The sequence below is a fragment of the Lissotriton helveticus genome, chromosome 1_1 (assembly GCF_964261635.1).
Source record: "Lissotriton helveticus chromosome 1_1, aLisHel1.1, whole genome shotgun sequence".
NCBI lineage: Eukaryota > Metazoa > Chordata > Amphibia > Caudata > Salamandridae > Lissotriton > Lissotriton helveticus.
The window spans coordinates 1348331862-1348353072 of NC_136057.1; the positions used below are offsets into that span (position 1 = coordinate 1348331862).

General features: G+C 43.6%; 1 protein-coding gene across 3 annotated transcripts in view; it reads left to right on the forward strand.

Annotated features, from left to right (window-relative positions):
* Positions 1 to 21211, forward strand: part of TEF (TEF transcription factor, PAR bZIP family member) — a 161271-nt gene that overhangs the window by 58804 nt on the left and 81256 nt on the right. Inside the window, exon 1 of one of the 3 annotated variants that reach the window (XM_078683067.1) lies at positions 5905 to 6178. The exons of 1 other annotated variant lie outside the window; for it this stretch is intronic. In XM_078683067.1, coding sequence (XP_078539193.1) covers positions 5917 to 6178 — 262 coding nt within the window. In that variant the 5' untranslated portion in view covers positions 5905 to 5916. Of the gene's footprint in view, positions 1 to 5904; positions 6179 to 21211 lie in introns of those variants that run through there. One more of the 3 variants, XM_078683059.1, reaches the window with a different exon arrangement.

Below are 21211 nucleotides of genomic sequence, written 5' to 3' on the forward strand. Positions count from 1 at the left end.
AAAGGGAAAATGGGCAGAAATAAGGCACAAAAGAGCAGAGGTGCAGAAAGGTGCAGAAAGGTGAAAGATAGAAAGGTTAGAAAAACGAGTGAAGGAGCAGAGTGAGAGAAAGGAGACAGAGGTCCACTGGACCACCAGGGATGAGGCGCAGGGAAACCTGCGGGTGGAGGAGGGCCTCGATCACCAACACTCAAGAGTGCTGGGGCAGGGGCACCTCACTTAATGGTGGAGCTGCGAGGGTGGGAGAGCAATTTCACTGACAATGAGTCAGTGGTCTTGCTCGCCTGTCCCCGCAGTGGCCGCCATTAAGTAGGGGTCGGGGAGGGCTGGACAGCTGGGAGGCGGGAGCGGGGAGGGGAGCTGAATTAGGCCGGTCGCGCTGGGGGGGGGGGGGGCGCGGGGGCAGCAGTGGCGGGGAAAGGTAAAGGGAGGAAAGAAGGGATAAAGAAACAAGCATTGGCATAGCCAATAGGTCTCGCCTTTGGGACCTTATAAGTATTTAGTTGTGCAGCACAATATCCTTGGTGCAACAACATCAACTGTTGCATGGATAAACACTTATAAGGTCCCAAAGGCGAGACCTATTGGCTATGCCAATGCTTGTTATCTTAGAAACATGCTGAATGAGGAGTGTTTTCGTAAAAACCCACTTGTTTAGTTTGTTACGATCTTGTCCCTTGATTTGCTTCTGCCTGCAGCACCAGGACACTCTCTGAGTAGCCATGTGCTCTAGAAGTGTGCACATTTATTAATTATTTGATGCATTCATATTTTGATTAATCAATACCACCTTGATTTTTGTTTACTTTAAGCGATTAACCTTTAATAAATCTTCATAGTTTGAAACTTAAATATTCTCTGCCTTTCTTGTGGAACCTAATGTGCTTCACATTTAATGACTGTATTAATTGGTTGACCAGAGTCAGTTGTGAAATTGAATCCACCTGATAGGGCTTTATGGTCTTGGATCTTGCACAAAGAAAAAACGCTAACACACTCTACCATGCACATGCCATATACTTTCTTTATCGTCCTGTAGCTTCTGTGATGGGGAAGCAATGAGAGGAATGTGAGAAGCTGCTCACGTTCAAGATTTCAGCATCAGATTTGGGTTGAATTCCAGTGTCTCCCTTTGAATTAATTGTGAATTCCTGGGTATGGTTGTTTTCCCATGGTATTGGTGTAGGGAATACAGAAGAGAGCAAACATAGAGAGAGAGAGAGGAACGTGGTAGGAACTAACAAACGGGAGAGATTGCAACACGTAAATGGGGGAGAAACAAACGGGTGAAAAAGGAACACAAAAGAGGGATTAGCACACAAGGACATGGATGAAGACCAGAGGCAGAGAGCGCAGCATAGGGGGAAACGCACAAAAGGGAGAGGATGGAGGCTGAAGGCATGCTGAAGGGCGAGGGAGGCGAGGGAGGGAGGAGATTGAGAAATGCGAGAAACGTGTGAAGCAGGGGGCGGGGGTAGCGGATTCCTTTGAAGTGAAGCTAAGCTTCACTTCAAAGGCATGTTGGCACAGCGCACGCTGGGGGATGACTGTGGGAGGGGGGCTGGTGTCTGTGCACGCGCTTTTTATGGCAATGCACATGCGCATTAAGCGAGCTTTCACGGGCACTGCATGGAATCGCCCGATCTCAGTAAGCTCTGTTTAAGCCCCTTTATATCTCGCTCCGCTCAATGCGCATGCGCATTGATAGGTCGCGAGACCTAAAAAGGGAAAATAAGCAGAAATAAGGCACAAAAGAGCAGAGATGCAGAAAAGAGCAGAAAGGTGAAAGATAGAAAGGGTAGAAAAACGAGCGAAAACGAGTGAAGGTGCAGAGGGAGAGAAAGGGAAAATGGGCAGAAATAAGGCACAAAAGAGCAGTGGTGCAGAAAGGTGAAAGATAGAAAGGGTAGAAAAACGAGTGAAGGAGCAGAGGGAGAGAAAGGGAAAATGGGCAGAAATAAGGCACAAAAGAGCAGAGATGCAGAAAGGTGAAAGATAGAAAGGGTAGAAAAACGAGTGAAGGAGCAGAGTGAGAGAAAGGAAACAGAGGTCCATTGGACCACCAGGGATGAGGCGCAGGGAAACCTGCGGGTGCAGGAGGGCCTCGATCACCAACCCTCAAGAGTGCAGAGGCAGGGGCACCTCACTTAATGGTGGAGCTGCGAGGGTGGGAGAGCAATTTCACTGACAATGAGTCAGTGGTCTTAAGTTCTGCTTGCAGGTCCCAAAGTATCCAACACACAATCCAAGGTTCTGGAATCTCCAAGAGGGTCCTTGAAAGTGTGAAACTTCAATTCCGCAATCCACTTGAACAACACCTTTACAAATCCACTGGTACTCCAGGCTGGGAATTCTTTGTGGGGCTGTCCAGGTGAGCTCTGTTAACCTGTAGCTTGCAGGGTGTCCACCGAGTCCTTTTGCAGCAAGGTAATCCACACGGCTGCATTTTCACTTGGTGCAGTCTTCAGAGGTCAGGTCTTAGAAATCTTTGCACAGCAAAACTTCTCAGCAGGGCACTTCTTGCTTCAGTAAGTTTCAAGCAGCAGATCTGGAGGGCTCTGTCCCGCTCAGATACTTATTCAAAATTCTCTAGGTCAAGCACCAGGTCACTTCTTACCAATGAGAGCAGGGCAACTCCTCATAGTTATGACCACATCCTGTAGAGTGTGGCATTATTTTGTCCCAGAGTGCACCAATCTTCCAAATCCATAAAGGCTGATTCTCCAGCAAGGAGGTAAGAGCTGGCTAAACACACCCCCTGGGGTGGCTTATTTCCATGGCCTCTCCCCCTACCATCTGCACATACCTTCCTTAAGCCTAGCCCTGACTCTGGGTCAAGAGTGTCAGAGTGAAACTGAAACCCAGTCCTCCCCTCTGTCTTTAAAGAGCATGGTTTACGCCTCCACCCCCTGGCCTGGCATTCCTATAGACCAGCACACTGCCTTCCCAGCAGAGTGATTAACTCTAGGGGTTCTTCATTACCTCTTCAAAGCAGCCTGGCTAATCCACGTAACTCTGACCAATCAGGGCAGACCACTGGAAGTCTGAATTTGGACTTACAAACAAGAAAGTCTTATAACTTCTTGTATGTACACTTTAGGAGAAATTCAACAATACAATATTGTTGGATTTACTACTACCATTCTGGGAAATCTTTGAATGGTCTGGCTAGTTCTCTCCTATCAATATTTATTAATCAATAACTTCCTACCATGTTAACCTGTGGGCCATGGGGTTTGCAATGGGGAACATGACTTGGGACAGTTTTCTAGCACCAGGGCTTATAAAAACATGTTTTATAAGTATTTCCCTAATTTCTTCAGGACCCCCACTCCCTGTGCAACTAGGGGAGACGTCGGGGGTTCTGAATCTGCAGAAATATTGCAGATCCTCCTTACCCAGTGCTCCTAGCATCAACGTCGAATTTGAGCAGCACTTTAAAACAATGTGGGGAGTGAAATGTGAAATTTTACTTTACCCAGGCATATACAAATTCATTTTATATGGGTGTAGCTTATAGATAACTGACCCCCCACCCCTGTGATAGCTAGGGGAGACCCTGGGGGTCCTTAATATGCCAAAACATTGTAGGTTTTCCATTGTTGCGTGCCTCTTCCACCAAAGTCGAATTTGGGCACATTTTACTGTTTAAAAGCAGTCCTGGCGACCAGAGCTGCTTTTAAACTGACCTCCGGCTTCAACACTGCACACATGCTAGTGCAGAAAATCTGCTAGCCTTTAAACAAACAGGAAATTGGTCTGTTTGCGACCCCAAAAATGGTGGTGGTATGTACAAACACTATTTTGCGACAAAGTGACTTGCAAAATAGTGTTTGCGAGTTGCTATTAGGAAGCGGCGTGTCAAGGGCGTCCCGTCCTAATAGCGAGTCAGAATGGTATGTACCATTGTTTTGGTCGCAAAACACTTGAAGTTTGCCGCCTACTTCAAGTAGGTGGGAAGCCATTTGCAAACCGGAAGGGATCCCAGTGGGACCCCTTCCCCTTTGGGAATGGGTGCAAAAATATTGTTAAGAGCAATGGGTTTTAAAGAAAACAGGATGCATTTAAAATAAAATGTGCTTTATTGAAAAATCAAAGACAGACATGGGGGTCTGCTCTACCCAGCAGGCCACCATCCATGTATTTGCAGGTCATTCCCAATGGGTAACAAATTACGACCTGCCTATTGAATTTTAAAGAGGCAGGTCCCTTGCGACTTATTTGAGAATCGCAAAGTGTCTGAGACACTGTTGTACATTCCATTTTGAGACTCGCAAAATGGAATGGTCATACATCTGGCCCTTAGTTAACTAGTGGCACTGTGATCTGGGCAGAAGCAGTAATAATTCCCAGTTCATGTTTAAAACGTACTTTTAATAAATCTATTACTAAAGCATTATGTGGTAGTGCACTGCCATTTACAGATAGCATATTTTCCATTGAAATGGCCACAAAACTTTCCCTCTAACATGTAGTTTCACTGATAATAGCGCATAAACAATGTTTGGGAATTGGGATTCAGCAAAAATATTTAAAATTTGCACATCACCAAGTAAAGTGGTCTAACTTGTTTTGAACCTATAAAAAAAATTCACAGCAGAATTACAAAAATGTGTCTTCATAACTAATGAAGTATATTTGAACTGTTTGAACAGTTCACTTGGCTATTTCAGTGTTGTATTAGAAAAAAGCCTGACATCTTACAGCCTTTTATTTCACATGCTTTGCACAGTTCAAATGTAACACAGTTCTCTTTTCAAACTCCTCTAACTTCAGTCACAGAAAGATAAATGTAGAAAGACAAATTGACTTTTGACCTTGGTCTCTGAAAGTCAGCAAATGTGACAAGACAACAACATTTAAAGGCGTCTTTTTTTATCTTTCAGTTTGTGAGCAATAAAGATGCCTTTAAATCTTATCTTGTCACATTTGCTCCACTTTCAGAGACAGAGGTCAAAAGTCAGTTTGTCCACACAGAAATTAGAGGATTTTCAGCTCACCGGAAAGAGCGAGTAGTCCCTAAATATAGCTCGTCCTGATTTAATCTTGCTCAGCAATGCGAGTGGGCGGGTCGATTTTTCGAGCCATGATAATCATATTTATGTGAATTTGAGATGGACTTAGCTGCAGCATGGAGAAGAATGCTTCAAGATGGCAAGCCATACTTGAAAAGACCGATCAAAAAGGGATCACCTTAGTTGAGGTGGGAGAGTGCTAGGCATTTCTCTGCAGTTTCTATGGACAACAATATTTTGCCTTTGAGTACCACACGTTACAGTAATGGCTTTGGAAAGAGGATCACCAATTTGTACTCATTGGACAGAGGATCACCAATTTGTACGTCACTGATATCATTGTTTTACAGTGCTAATAATTATGTGCCTTTCTTAGAAGTTATAGAGTTATTGGTTTACTATATCAAAGGCCAAAGATAAGTCCCAAGAAACTGTAGTTATAGTTCAGCTGCACATTACATTGGAAAGGCATTGCTTTGGTTTGCCTTTTACTTGATCCCTCCGTGAACAGATCTGCACAATCTTTCACATTCGCCGAGCATAGTCAGCTAAGGGCTGTCATGACAAATTTTGTGCAGGGCAAACAAATTAAGGAGGGGAGGGTCAAAAAAATGTGTTTTTCTATTTTAGTTGCCACTGGGGATTTTGCTCATAGCCCAGGGTCCCCAAAATCCAGAAGATGTCCCTGAATATAGCCGTGTGGAGCCCGTGTTTCTAGGAGTCAGTGACATCCTTTAAACCTTGAAATCAACCATGCTGGCGCTTTGCGTCATGACGTTCTCACTGTTGCCGGAAGCTTCAGGCTGTATTACCCAGATGCCACAGTTCGGAACTACGGGAGTGGTGGGTGTTTTTGTGTGAACTGAGGGGCGCGGCATGCAATCGGCCAATGTGAAAGAAGATGTCCGTCTCTCCGCGGTGGACCGTGGCCGAAGGCAGTATATGCGCACGCGTTTTGGGCCCAGCCCGTCCTTGGCTGCGCGTGCGCAGCGTAAATTCCCAGTCTCGGAGATTAAGCTGCGCCTGCGCAGTTAGTACCCACAAGATGTCGCGTTCTGCCGCTGCGATGTCGGCAACAGTGAGATCGCCGCTGCTCGGCTCCTTCCCGCTTGTGCTCCAGAAGCTGATTGAGAACCCTCCGAGGGAGCTCATGGAGGGCGACGGTGAGCGGGATGGTTTAGAGGAGATGCTTGTTGATAGTGTCTTCACTGTCGAGGCACCCCCACCTGTCAGTCGCAGATCTCTGCTTGCCAGTGACACTGAATTAAATACATCCTACACTTTCGTTCCTTTTGGCTGCGCAAGAGCTGCCGTCCGCAGTATTCCGGTTGCGTTAGTGAGTGTAGGAACACGAATACTCTTTCTGGTTCCATCTGTTTGGTGTTGTCCTCTTTCTGTGTCTTTACTTATCGTCTTGTCCCCTAGGGTGACCATCTCACTTTGGCACATTATTGACACCGTTTCCAGTCATGAACCTTTCACCTACATATCCTTGATTTCAGGTGTGTAAATCACATAAGTGAGACAAAAGTAAAACAGAACTATACAATTCCAAGACTGGGTTAGGGAATTACACAAAAGTCCGACAGTGTTCTCAATGACCTGGAGAAGCGCTCATCCTATTTACTTTCAGTTCTCACAGTTCGTTCTATACACTGGTCGAAATGCAGTAAAATAACTAAGGGAACTGTGATGTTGGGTGCAATGCAATTGGGCGGGGTCAAAGGTGTGGCTAAAAAAACAAAATATTCTGTAACTTATTTCGCACTTTCACGATATACAAAAAAACTGTTATAATGAAAAATAACTGAAGTGCATATAAGGTTAGAGGGAAATGCACCATCGTACATTATGAAACCTTCATGGCATAACATTATGGCCCCTGCGGTGCCCGAGATTCAGGGGGCCCACTCCGGCATGGTGGCAGGCCCCTGGCCTGGGAGCTCCTGACTGGGTCTGTTGTGTGGAGTAGGGGGATGTCCTCCATGTACTTTGTAGGGATGATCCCTCAAGTTTAATTACACCACTGGCGAGGTTGTGTCTGGAACCAGAGAGCCACATAATTGAACCCTGGTTGAGAATAGTGTATTGTTTATGCTTACTGCTACAATATCCCAGTCTGCGATAGAAAGCACTGTGAATATGCAAGTCATTATTTTAAACTTGCATTAAACACACCATAATATAGACTGCTACAAAACGCGCAAACAAGTTTGAAATAACGTGCTTCCAAAATATAGATTTTAATAATACCCAGACTGTATGTAGTGAAATATTTTTTATAACTGTCCTTTAAAAACACACACTTTACAGCTCAGCTGGTAAATCTCTTGCAATACCACTCAAAAAGAACAAAGCTGCGTCATCAGGAAGCTTTAGGTGATTCCATTAATTAAAGCCAAGCACCCTTTACATGGGCAGGTTAACCAGTTGCACACATTTACATTTCTTTCAAGCTGCAGGTACTCTAAAAAGAAGGCTTGTTTAACTGCCTGCCCCTCCCTAGGTTTTTTAGCACAAGAGTCTCACTGCCTTCAGAGTCAGCTTGAGACCACAAATTAGCCCAGGCACTCTAAAAACATAGTGGCCCACATTTGTGGATTACGACCTTTAAAGTATTTCATGTTTAGTATCGGGCTAACCAGCGAATAACTTCCTAGTAGGTAACGTTTTCATAGCTTTTAGGGCCAGTAACATTGGCCGAGATCGAAAAACGTCATTATTCCACTGCATGTCTCCCACTTCAGGTCCATAAATCTCTATTCACTAATGTGTCCCCCTCTTAACCTCATGACCCTTTCCTGGCTATTAGGAGATGTAATAACTATTTGTTTGTATGGATCCTCACTCTTAAATAAGCAACTGGTCACCAGAAGGTCACGCTCATCCTTATGTCTGGCTTCTAGTCACGCTCAGTGACCCTATGCCTGCTCACTCGAAGACAGTGGGGCTCTTGTTCATCATCAATTGGTCCAAAGACTACCCATTTACCATCAGGAACCTTAAGCGCATTTCAGCCCTCTGGTCCCTGCTGCTCATGCTCAGCCTCACATCCCTCAGACTCCCGCTCTCACTAAGATGCCCAGAATCTTCTGCACACTTTCACAAGCCCTTGCAATCCTGCTCAGCCTCAGGTCCACTTATATTCCCCTTCACCCGTAGGCATTCTATCTCTTGCTCACTATTACCAGAACCTCCTGCTGACTCCCATGTCAGTGAAGACCATGCTCACCATGAAGTTCTTTGAGGCATCGGTTTTCTCTTAGCTCAATGGATTCTCTGTGCAAGCTATGGCCCTGAGGTTCCCACTTACCTATAAATCTTCAAAGATCCTGTGCAAATCGAAGCAACACAGGCTCCCTCTCACTCTTAGGATGCAGCAAATGCCCTGCTCAGTTTATCTCCTTGAGGCTCGATCTTACGCTCTGATATCGAAGTGTCCAGCCTAAATCTTTGTTTGTGGAGGCTCCAGCTAACCTCACTTTCAAGAGACTCCTACTCACCCTTCTTAACCTCACTCTCTTAAGACCTCTCGCTCTTAGGTTTCTGAAGTTCTTGTTCACCCTGAAGTTCACTTCCCTTCCTGGGTACATATGAATCCCCAAATCCTGTTTGCTCAAATACTCTTTAAGTGGTCTCCAGGTATACGTATACCTATTTCTAGGCCTTGACTGTATTTTCACCTTGCAGAATGACATATTTCTGCTCATCCCCAAATGCTAGCTTCAGTCATCCACCTCTTCTACTTGGCGGTTGCAGTTGGAAGCTTCTCAAGACTCCTATTTAAGTCAATGGAGCAACTGAGAGTGGCCATCCTGCCATGTGAAGATCTTAGGCCACTTAGAAAGTTGCACAAAAACCACCTCACACTATTGGACATACTAGACTTCAAGACTCTCACTTGTGAGTAGAACAGGTGGATTAAGGTATTTTACAAGACTGTAAGTTCATTGAATTATTAACATGCCTGTTGCAGAAGCACATGTGCACACTGCGGGGTACAGTTTGGACTCTGGCAGGCCCAACCCGTTATTTTATCCTTTCAAGACTATTATAACTAGTACCATTATGGTGGATAATGTCATGATACATCTAAAATTGTATGAAGCACATTACACAACAGGCTTTGCATATGTTATTTCTGGCGGTTTTAAGCAGAAAAAAGGTTAGTTGATTATTGGGGGTGTTCCTTCTGGCCTCTGCTCCTTTAATAGAGAGGAATAGAAGAATGTATGCTCATATTTAACTCTTTATTTGCGCTGGGTGTGACTATGCGTAACCCAGTTGCATTGCCCTTTCTCCAAAAGTTCTCACTAGAGTTCTTGCTAAAGTTGCCTGTAATCCCATTGCACTGCACACCTGCTGCAAAAAAAGCCCTCTTTCAAATCAACAGCACGTTTGTTTACCTTGAGCATAAGGAGACATACCTGGGGTTCAATTGGCCCCTTACTCCCTGGCATTCACTGCTACTGCACCTGCTGCCCTTTTTGTACCTACTGCCCTGCATGAGAAGCATATCTGTTGGCAATCCAACCAAGAGAGTATCAGCAAGGTGATTTCCTGGTGCACTAGCTCATCACCGCATCAGAAAGACTACAATATTATTTACATTCATGAAGCCACTTCCTCACCTCACGTATACTCCAACAAATGCTGCTGCTCTTCTTCTTTTTTTTTTCTTTCTTTTTTTTTTCTCTTCTCAGCAAATATTGTGTGTCCCAGAAGAGAAACATCCTCTGTTCATATTTATTAGTAAAACATTACACCAGCTGAGATAAAATAAAAAGAAGAAAAAGTAAGTGTGATGGCATAATCAGTCTGGTTGGCGATACAGCTTAGGTAATGCACATCTCTGCTGAATATAAAAAAACACAGTAATAAACTAAAGGACAGTTATTAAATTGATCCGAGTTATTTTAAAGAAATCGGTATCTGCAAGCATTGAGTGGAGAGAAATGCCGTGTACTGTCACCCTGGACTGAAGTCCCTTTCCTGAAGCCTGGCATCGCCTGGACCCCCTCGTAAGGAGGAGAGAGCTCTGCTGGTCTCCATGGGCGAGACCGCGCTCTTGTGCCGTCAGGCTGGGCGGGACATGGTGCCCCTTATGTTGTGATTCCTCCGAGGGATCCATTGTCATTCTTTGTGACAATGGGCCGGCTAACAGTCTCTAACATCTTTAAAAGTAGGCAGGGAAAAACGGCCCACAGCAGATCTCAATTAATGGGCCTCTGCACCAGAAATGCCCTCTTTCCCAATACGATCCTGCGCAGCCTGTCACATTTCAAGTGTCTGAATTAACCATCGTGGGACGGTTGTCTTTCCACGACAAATAGAGGAACGGTTTTCTTTGAATTAAAAAAAAGTATGGGCCCATTGTGCCCCTCCGATCCACCCCACTTCGACCACTGGTTCTATAGCATGCATGTATGACTGATAATTACCCTCAGTCTTTCTTTGTCTAATGAAATGGGTGTAAGTATCTTGGAGTGAACGTCTCTCTCATAGTCCTCTTGGATACTGGTTCCACGAATGGGCTTTTGACGTACAAATCCCCACTGTCTGGGATATTAGTCAAATTAGTTAAATTGGAAAAAAACAAAACTACAACACCCAGACCGCATAGGGTTATGTAGTGCAGTTTGGCATTTGCATAGCACCCGCTACCACTATTTTAGCACATTGTCTACGCATCTTTTCTTGCAGACCTGGTTTTACCATAAATAGTAGCTGTGTTTGTAAGTTAAAAGTGAAAAGAAGCATAACATTTCAATATGTATTATTCCATTGTAGGTTCAATGAGATACATCAATCCATTATATTCAATTAATCAAGGAGTCTTGTTCCTCTGTATTCAAATCCACTTTATTGAAGTAATTTTACAAGCATATAGCCGCCCAGCCAACGTATTTCGTTCAAAAGGACTTAATCAGGATTGGAATTGCTTTTCCAATAATCAATGAGACTTCAAAAAGTTCATAAAGGGTTAGTTGTGAAATGGATTCCAAACAGGTTCTGTTTCAAAAGGTATATAAGGTTTAGCACCCTTTAGTGTAATCAGTCGTCCCCGTCCCTGAGCTCCACTCTACTGAGCAGCCAATCTGTGTGGTTAATTTTGTGTAGTTAGTATGTAAAAGTGGTTTGTGTTGGTTAATGTGCAAGTAAAGTGAGTTAGACCTGGGTGGGGTTCTCCAGAGTCTTCTATGCATGGATGACTATATCAAAGAAGTGTTCACTTGGATTAGCTGGTCAGCTGTCCATTATATAATCGAGGTAGAGTGATTTATATTTATGGATCAAAAGCCAGGGTGCTAATTTTGAAGCAGTGTTGCATACATAACAGATTGTTACATCTGTGTCAGGTTTATTGTGGTCGTTCTATGGTTGAACCTTGGATCAGTGTGTGACAATCCTTTTGGTTTGCTGGTGCTTTGCTCAGTATATGACTTGTGTTGTGTTAAGCATAACAAGTTGTAACGTTTTTTTCTATCCTATGGTGGCTGAAGTTCACCATTTGTGGCTGTCTTGAGCAATAGTGTGTGATTGTGTTGTTTAGACGCGTGGGCTGTTGGATATTGTATTAATGCCCAGGACTGGAAAATGTCATTTTCGACATGGAATCACATGGCCTATCCTAAATCAGCTCCACTTGTGATTTCTGTATCCAGATTAAGGCTGGGCATGAGAAATCCTGCTCATATTCCAAAATGTAATTTTATGTTTAGGTGTTAGTTTCTCAGCCCTAATTACGTATCGGATATTATTTGTTTTGTTTATGTTCTAATCCTTTTTCTGTAGCTAGTGTTCTGCCTCGGTTCCATTAGCTCAAAGTTCAGTTTAGTTATCTAATGCATTGGCTATATGTGTCTTAATTTTGTCAATAATTTTATGGTTTGGATAAGTCTGTCGTCTTTGGTTATCAAATATAGATGCAGCAGGTTGTCCGTACTGTTTCTGTCTCTAATTTTGGTAGGCCGTAGGCAGCGCAAAAACCTGTTTCTCCCTCTAATGTAATAGCTTGGTGTATGAGAGTCTTGGTCTTATATTTGTGTGTAACATTGTGAAGTCCTCATAATAGTTTCACTTCTGTTTGTGTCGTAAGCTGTGCGTCTGTCTAATTCTGTGTCCTTGTTTTACTAAAAAACAAGCTTGCGTATTTTCTATTACAAGCACCTAGTTTTAAGGATCGTTGGCCTGCTTTACAGAGAACATTTTTATTATAGCAGAATTATCTTCAGCTAGGGCTAAGCTATACCAAGAACAATATGAGATATGTGGTTAAGTAGTGATTGAATTTCATGAGCCACGCTATAATTTGATCTGTTATAGTCTGCATATGTTAGAGCTCAGTGGCGTAACGAAACTTGAGGGGGCCCCCCTGCAAAGCACATGGAGGGGGCCGCCCCGGCCCACCACCTACCACTTTGCCCCACCGACAAAAATAAGCAGTCACCTAAAGCCGTATTTTCAGCACTTATCTGTACATACTTCGAACAGCAAATATAAATAGGAAGGACTTTAATTGTGCTCTAGGGCCTCCTGAATGATGAGATCCATGACTGATAATTAAAGGGAACAAAGACAGAAAAGTCACATTACAAATGAATATATACTTTTTTGTTTAGAACTCTATTTAGTGCCAAGACGAGGTCTTTCCAGGCTCTTTAAACACAAGGCTGGTATTTTTCTTTTGGCAACCCTACTTTATATTCTTTTTCATGAAATGCATTCTCACACTACAGCAGTAAATGAAAGTTCAAATGCAAGGAATAGGCAGAGTGGGGGCCCAGGGGGTACTGGAACCAGAACAAAACTAAGCCTCTAACCAGTTTACAAAGGTATGTTGACTGTGCACCTCTGATAAAGCAGAGCGTTCAGCTGACTGTTGTGGTGCACTGTAGCACCCAACAACACTTTTTGATAATGTAAATCTCACACAGACATGTAATAGCACACACTGGGTAGAGCTTATATAGCACATACCTCAGAAATACCATATAGATGGATGGCACGCAGCTCCCAAGAGCATTGTAAGTAGTTAAAAACACACACAAGCATCGAACAGAATGCACTGGACCGACTTTACAGACACCCCACATAGTGCAGATATAGTATACAGCTGGCTGCAATGTGGCCCTGAAGAGCGCATTTCAATAGCATCGAACGCACACAAACATCCAACACTACACATTAAATAGTATATTTTGCTTACATCGAACTAAGCACAGACATGGCATTTGGGCCGTGGGCCATATTTTCCATAGAACACAGTATATAAACATAAATAACGTAAGGTAACATGTAATTGCTACCCCTAGAGTAGTGTAGCTCTATCTATAACTTGGTCATCAGAATGTGCTACAACAAAGACGATGATGCTGGGCTGGTAAACTGGAGACGGGGCCAACCCATCTTCACTGTTGAGAGGCCCAGAAGCACACCATTTAATTTGAGGCAGCCCGCCTAGCCGCAGGACTGATATGAGGCCACTGGTGCACCCATGCTGCAGCTGCGCTCGACAACTACTGCGCTAATGACCTGAACTCTACGTCACTTTACTCTATGCCACTGCACTCTACCCTACTGCAGTCTACTCTGCACCACTCCACACCACTCTAATCTGCGCCACTCTACTCTACGCCACTGCACCAGTGCACTCTGCGTCAATGCACTCTATCACTTTACTCAAATCAATCCACTCTATGCCACTATACTTAATGCCACTTCAATCTAGGCCATTATTCTCCACTCAGCAACACTCCACTCATTGACGCTCTTCTCCACTCTGTCACTCTATGACACCACCTGTTCCATTCCACTCTACTCCAATGCACTCTATGCACTGCAGTCTACTCTGCACCACTCCACTCTATTCTGCACTACTGTACACTGCACCTCTCTATTCCAATGCACTGATGCCAATTACTCAAAACCAATGCACTCTAAACCACTGCACTCTATGCCAGTCTACTCTTCACCGCTGCAGTTTATGCCACTTCATTCTAGGCCACTCTAATCCACTCTACAACACTCCACTCTATGATGCTCTAATCCACTCTATGCCACTCTGCGACACTACTCTATTCTATGACACTCTATGCTCCTCCCTCTACGCCACTTCATGCCATTTTACTCCACTATTTTCTACAGTACACTCCAGTCTACTCTACTACTCAACTCTATGCCACTACACTCCATGTTACTCTATTGCACTCCACTCTACAACACTGCTCCACTCTATACCATTTCATTCTACTACACTTCTTCTCTATATGCCACTCTACTCTACAACTATCTGTCCGGTCTACACCACTCTATAACACTATACTCCACTCAGCACACTCTATGCCACTCCACGCTGCTCTATGCCGCGCCACTCTGCTTCACTCTACAATACTCAACTACATGACACTCTAATACACTCTACACCCTTCAAATCTATGACACTCTACTACCACCATGACACTCCACAACACTAGGCCAGTTCACCCTATGCAACTCCATGACGCTCCACTCAACTCTACACCACGACTCTATACCACTTTATAATAGCCCACTCTACTGCATGATACTGTGCTTTACGACACTACCGCCACGCCAGTCTCCTTTACGCCACTAACTATCTATTAGCCACGCTGAACAGCTGTGTCCAATGTTTTAATATGTAGCTGGAGTCTAGCCTTGAAAGCAATCTAGTAATTTGGGGTTACCTTGTAATGCACAATCGACCTAAGCATCTCACCCTTTCCCTGTCAATGCCATGTCTAGGTGAAGGAAATGCATCGCTTATAGCTGCATTGTCTTGGCAAACAACATTGTATAGTTCAAGAACACCCCATATTCATCATCCCTGAATAAAGCAGAAAATGAACCTCAACAATATAAAATCATTCATGCCTCACAAAAAGTACTAAACAGTCCATGAAATAAAGTTGTGTTGTATACTGCGCCAATTTTTCGTACATTTCCAGCGTTTTGGTGATCTCTGGAAATCCAATACACAAATGTACCCCTGAACATTACCCACATGACGTACAATTTCTCCTATTTGTTTTTTCTTCAATAAGAAATATTTTTCCTGATTAAAACAAATCACTATCCCTGCATCGTCAAGGAGCATGGGGTGATTCCTTCTGTTTTCCACCTGGGACGCATCTTACACCTGCCTTTGCTGAATTAAATTGGTTTACAGTATGGGGTCTCAGTACACTGTCTCGCCTCTTCCACTACACAACCAGTCTGTCCACAGCCCTAAATTCCATTTGCTGGTCAACTGATCAGCACATCCTGAATTTTGTGGATTAGAATATCAGCATTTACCACCTCCGATTACTTCTTTGCACACCTTCGTTAAACTTCTGTGATTGTAAAGTTTTTATTTTTTAAGCCTAAAGGCTATAGGTAAACATTTGCAAAACTAATAATTAGAAAATAAGGTTTAGAAAAAATAAATAACAACACTTTAACTCAATAGATCACATTTCGGAACAGGGTAATTTAAGGGGAAAGAATTAACATACATGGATTATGTCTGCGATATCGGGGCCTGTCATCCATATCAAACTGCAGGTAAGAGAAGCCTTGCAACATTCGGTGCATGATAAAGTTATGTGGAAATGAAGATGAGCTCTGTTTTCTGCTTACTATGAAACCGCCGGGTCTGGTGTGGAGGATTAGCCGTCATGGCTATGATGACAGAAAGCAAAGTCATGACCTACGGGTGCAGTTCTGGCTGAAAGGCGTCCATCAGCAGCTACTCTGTCTCCAGTGGAGGTTTGACAGAGTTTCGTCCATCAAAGCAATAACATAAATAGAAGCTGGGCAGACAGTCACCATGACAGAAAGATGCACCATTATTCCTTGACGGATCGCCTCTATCCTAAGTGTAAAGAGCGCGCAGACACAGCCGCGCACCATTTAATTTATGATGACGCGGCCGCGCCTCCAACTACGGTGATCGTAACGTAAGTTACGTAAGTCCCAGCATCCGAGACAGATTGGATGACGTGTGGAGTGTTTAAATTGTTGCTGGCTGCGTGGCCGCGGAAGGGGGCCCCTGGAGCACGTGGGCCCCCGCACCGCGTGGTCTTCGGGGGCCTCTGTTACGCCCCTGTTAGAGCTGAAATGTCATGTTTGTTTTTAAGGTGAACAACATGAAGAAATGCCAATACTGATATTTTCCTTTAGTACCAAAGTCTGCCAAAAATGCACAGACCACTGTTCAATGCATTTGGATGCTATTTAATAGCTGTTTATTTAGAAAATATTTTTTAATAAATCATTTGAAATTCAGACAAAATTACAAGATCAATTACTAAATACCAACAATGAAAGTGGACACTGAAAAATCAACACAAATCCCACATACCTTCATTCATCACAAGTCAACGGTTTCACAATCACACCTCACGCAATCATCCTTCAACATAATCAAGTGGGGCAAAGAATGCACCAATTGAGGAGTACTTGGTCTGCCAACAAAAAATATTTACAACATCAATTGTTTTACAAAACACCATTTCCAATTATATTGAACAATTGAATGCATTAAGAGATAAAAAATAAAACAAGATTAGGTGTATCGTTGCCACACAAAATTTGCAAAGAAATGAATTAGCAAAAGAGCAACTTAGCAGACCAGATGGTCTACGCGTTTCGAATCACTTTTATTCTGGGAATTCTCCTCAGGACCAACCAAAATCAATAAAAATGACTGAATCTTGTCCACCTTGTATGAAAATGTCTAATCCTCCTAGTTGAGATCCAAAAAAGTCCTACATGGGCTGTATTAATAAAGTGCACTGTCCCCTCGGCCCCCGCGGGGGTGGTAGTGACCTAAAAACGCCAAACGGCGCTAGATAACCTTGCTTGTCCTCCTCGCTGTTTAAACAAAACTGGATTGTAGGAGGCGGGAAGCTCGTATTTCTTCCTAACTGCGTGGTCGGTGCTTGAATTGCCGAACCGTATCGAGTTGAATCGACAAACAGGATCTCCGTGTGAATCAGGAACACAAACCGCACAAGCCCAGGGCGGTTGTTTGTTTTTAAAACTTGCAGAGATTTTATGTTGCCCACTTGAATTTTTACCAAGTTCAGACAGCTTAATTACAAGACAGTATCTCCACCTCTAAACCTGTATTTAATGCAAACACCGTAACCCCCTCTTTAGTGCTGGGTTTTCTTTTTTTTTTTTTTTTTGAAAATCTTTTATTTTGGCAAGCATGTCAGACAGAAAACATTGTATCCAAAACAATTTTAGAGTGATTTCATTGAGAGATCAAATATACAAAGTAACACAATATTCTTACACATAATACCGCATCAGCCTGACAGAAAGACTAAATATAAGGAATCAAAGTAAAAAAAAAACTAAAAAAAAAACCAACCTTCAATTTTCAAAGTTCAAAGTCCCAAACAATTCATCTTGTATCATACAGGTTTTATACAAAATTAGCCCATATCCTTTCCATTTTTTCTACTGCCTTTCGGCTTCTGTTCTTAGCAAGAGCCTTTTCCATAGAGTATATTTCATGGATTAAAGTTAACCATTCTGTCTTATAAGGTGGATTCGGTGAAATCCATGCTCTAGCTACCACCAGTCGAGCACAAGATAACGCTATATTTAGCCAACCAGTATTGTTATTACTTCTCGTATTTAAAGAAAGTAAGACCATAGGTGCAGTAAGTGGGAAGCAGATCAGTTGCTTTTGGAGTAGGATATTTTCTATTTCTTGCCAAAACGGAGCCAACATAGGGCACGAATAGATCATATGAATGAGATCTGCTGCTTCCAGATCGCATTTAGGGCATTTGGTACGATCGCTATTTTGTGACCATTTAGAGATTTTCAGCGGAGTATGATAAAGTTGGCTGACCGTCCTATATAGTTGAAGCTTTAAGCTCGAGGAATGGACTATTTTGTTAATATTAACAAAAGCACTAGATATGTTTTGTGGTGTCACATTTATTCCCAATTCTATAGTCCATTTTTGTGACAATCTCGGGCAATCATCCACATTATGTTGGCTTAAGAGTTTGTATCCAGAGCTGATTAAAGATTTTTTTTGTACTATACAAGAAACCCCACATATCCGAGCTTGTGATTTTATTCAGCTTCATTTTTCGTATTAAGTAGTCCCTGATTTGCATATATTTGAGTAACATTTCCCCTGGCAACTTGTAAAGCAATTGTAAAGTCAAAAACTGAAGAAAGCTGTCAGAACCATAAAGGTCTCCCAGTGTCTTAATCCCATAGATGGCCCAATCTCTCCCAGCTTTGTCATTAAAAAATACCTGGTAGACCTGGATTGTCCCATAATGGTAAATCTGTATGAAAAAAAGAAGTATCACAAAATTTCATAATCTGGTTAAAAATCGCTACAGAGTCCCTTGCCATCTTAAATTTGACTCGTTTGAAGAAATTCGGATCTTGTACTCTTGCTAAAAATTGAGATGAATTAGTGCCTAACATAAATTGATAGAAAAAGAAATGGGTTTCATTTTTATTTAGTAAGAACCTAAGCCGTCCGAGAAAGGATGCATAAAAGTAAGACTTAAAGTCCGGAAATTCTAATCCGCCTTTTTCTAGGGATAATTTTAGTATCGTCATTGATCTCCTAGGTTTTTATAGCTCCAGACAAAACTGCTGCATATTCCCTCCAGTTTCCTAAAAAATATATTATTAACTCGAAGGGGAATGGAACGGAAAAAATATAAAAATTTGGGCAAAATATTCATTTTAATCAAATTAATTCGGCCAAGGATGTTCAGTGGGATTTTATGCCATTTTTTAAAAACCGTTGAAGTGTGTTTAAGTAAAGGGTCATAATTTAGTTTGTTTATTTCACTAGTTTTAGGAGAGATTTTCACCCCCAAGTACACAGCTGAATTGCATAGCCCAGTGACTGGTTGATTAATTTGGTAGTTCATTAAGGTTTGAGTTTTGTTAAAGTTTAATTTGTAGCCTGAGATAGCCCCAAATTTTTTCGCTTCGTCTGCAATTCCGATTAGTGCTTCTATTACATTTGTAGTGTATATAGGTAGATCGTCTGCATATGCAGTAACTTTGAGTATTTTGTGTTCATGATCTAGTGGTATTATCTTTTCTTGATTCTGCAGGGCGTTGATAAAAGGTTCCATGGAGAGAGCAAACAGCAGGGGTGAAAGTGGACACCCCTGCCGAGTCCCCCTTAATATTGCAAAAGTTGGTGATGATGGCCCCGCATAGCTAATTTTAGAATTGGTTCCCTATAAATAGCCTGTATGCCTCTGAGGAAACGATCTTTAAACCCGAACTGAGTTAACACTTCCCACAGATAATCCCACCCCACCCGGTCAAACGCTTTTTCTGCGTCCAGAAGTATCATGCCGAGTGGGGGTGCGATTAGTAGCAGCTATGTCAAATGCCGTAATTGCCATATTGACATGCGCTGTGGTCTCCCTACCAGCTACAAAGCCATGTTGTTGTTCGTTTACTAAGTGAGGCATAAGGGGTACCAGTCGTAATGATAACAGCTTTGAGTAAGCCTTAGCATCAGTATTTATTAAGGAAATTGGCCTATATGACCCGCATTGCGTCGGAGGTTTCTTTTTTTCCCGAAAAAACATAATTTTCGCAGTTCTCCAGGAATCCGGAGCCTTACCGGTTGTACCTATTGAATTCACAACTAAACACAGAAGGGGAAGTAATTCTTCGACACAGACTTTGTACAATTCAATAGGAAGCATATCCTCCCCTGCCACTTTATTAGGTGGGAGAGAGAATACTGCTAAACGTAGTTCTTCAATTGTGTATTCCTATTCCAGATTATCTAGGGTGACCTGATCTACAAATTGTTTTACGGGGAGTTTATCATTCAATCAATCAATCAATCAATCATTCAATAGGAAGCATATCCTCCCCTGCCACTTTATTAGGTGGGAGAGAGAATACTGCTAAACGTAGTTCTTCAATTGTGTATTCCTATTCCAGATTATCTAGGGTGACCTGATCTACAAATTGTTTTACGGGGAGTTTATCATTCAATCAATCAATCAATCAATCAATCATGCCATTTGTATAGCGCACTACTCACCCGGGAGGGTCTCAAGGCACTTGGGGGGAGAGGTATGCTACTGCTCGAACAGCCAGGTCTTGAGTTGTTTCCTGAAGGCGAGATGGTCCTGGGTCAGCCGAAGGTGGATGGGGAGGGAGTTCCAAGTCTTGGCAGCCAGGTAAGAGAAGGATCCTCCTCCGGCGGTGGCTCTTCGGATGCGTGGTACGGCTGCAAGGGCGAGGCTGGTGGACCGTAGCTGGCGGGTGGGCGTGTAGAAGGTCAGGCGGTCGTTGAGGTACTTGGGGCCCAGGTCGTGGAGAGACTTGTGTGCGTGGGTGAGGAGCCGGAACGTGATCCTCTTGTCGACGGGGAGCCAGTGCAGGTTCCTCAGGTGGCTGGAGATGTGGCTGCGTCGGGGGACATCCAGGATGAGTCGGGCGGAGGCGTTCTGGATGCGCTGGAGTCTTTTCTGTAGCTTGGCTGTGGTTCCGGCGTAGAGGGCGTTTCCGTAGTCCAGTCGGCTGGTGACGAGTGCCTGGGTGACAGTCTTCCTGGTCTCGGTCGGGATCCAGCGGAAGATCTTGCGAAGCATACGCAGGGTGTTGAAGCACGATGAGGAGACGGCGTTGACTTGTCTGGTCATCAAGAGGGAGGGGTCCAGGATGAAGCCCAGGTTGCGTACGTGGTCGGTTGGCTTGGGTGCGGTGCCCAGGGCTGGGGGCCACCAGGAGTCGTCCCAGGCGGAGGGCGAAGATCCCAGGATGAGGACTTCCGTCTTGTCCGAGTTCAGTTTCAGGCGGCTGTCCTTCATCCACTCGGCGACGTCTTTCATCCCTTCGTGTAGGCAGGTTCTGGCGGTGTCGGGGTCTCTGGTGAGGGAGAGGATCAGCTGGGTGTCGTCGGCGTAAGAGATGATGTTGAGGTTGTGCTGGCGTGCGATGGCTGCGAGAGGTTTCATGTAGATGTTGAAGAGGGTGGGGCTGAGTGAAGATCCTTGCGGGATGCCGCAGATGACTTCGGTGGCCTCGGCCTTGTTCTTCCGGCGAGGAACGAGATGATCCACTTCAGTGCTTTCTCTTGGATACCGATGTTGCTGAGGCGCTGGACTAGGGTGCGGTGGCAGACCGTGTCGAACGCAGCGGAGAGGTCCAGGAGGATGAGGGCC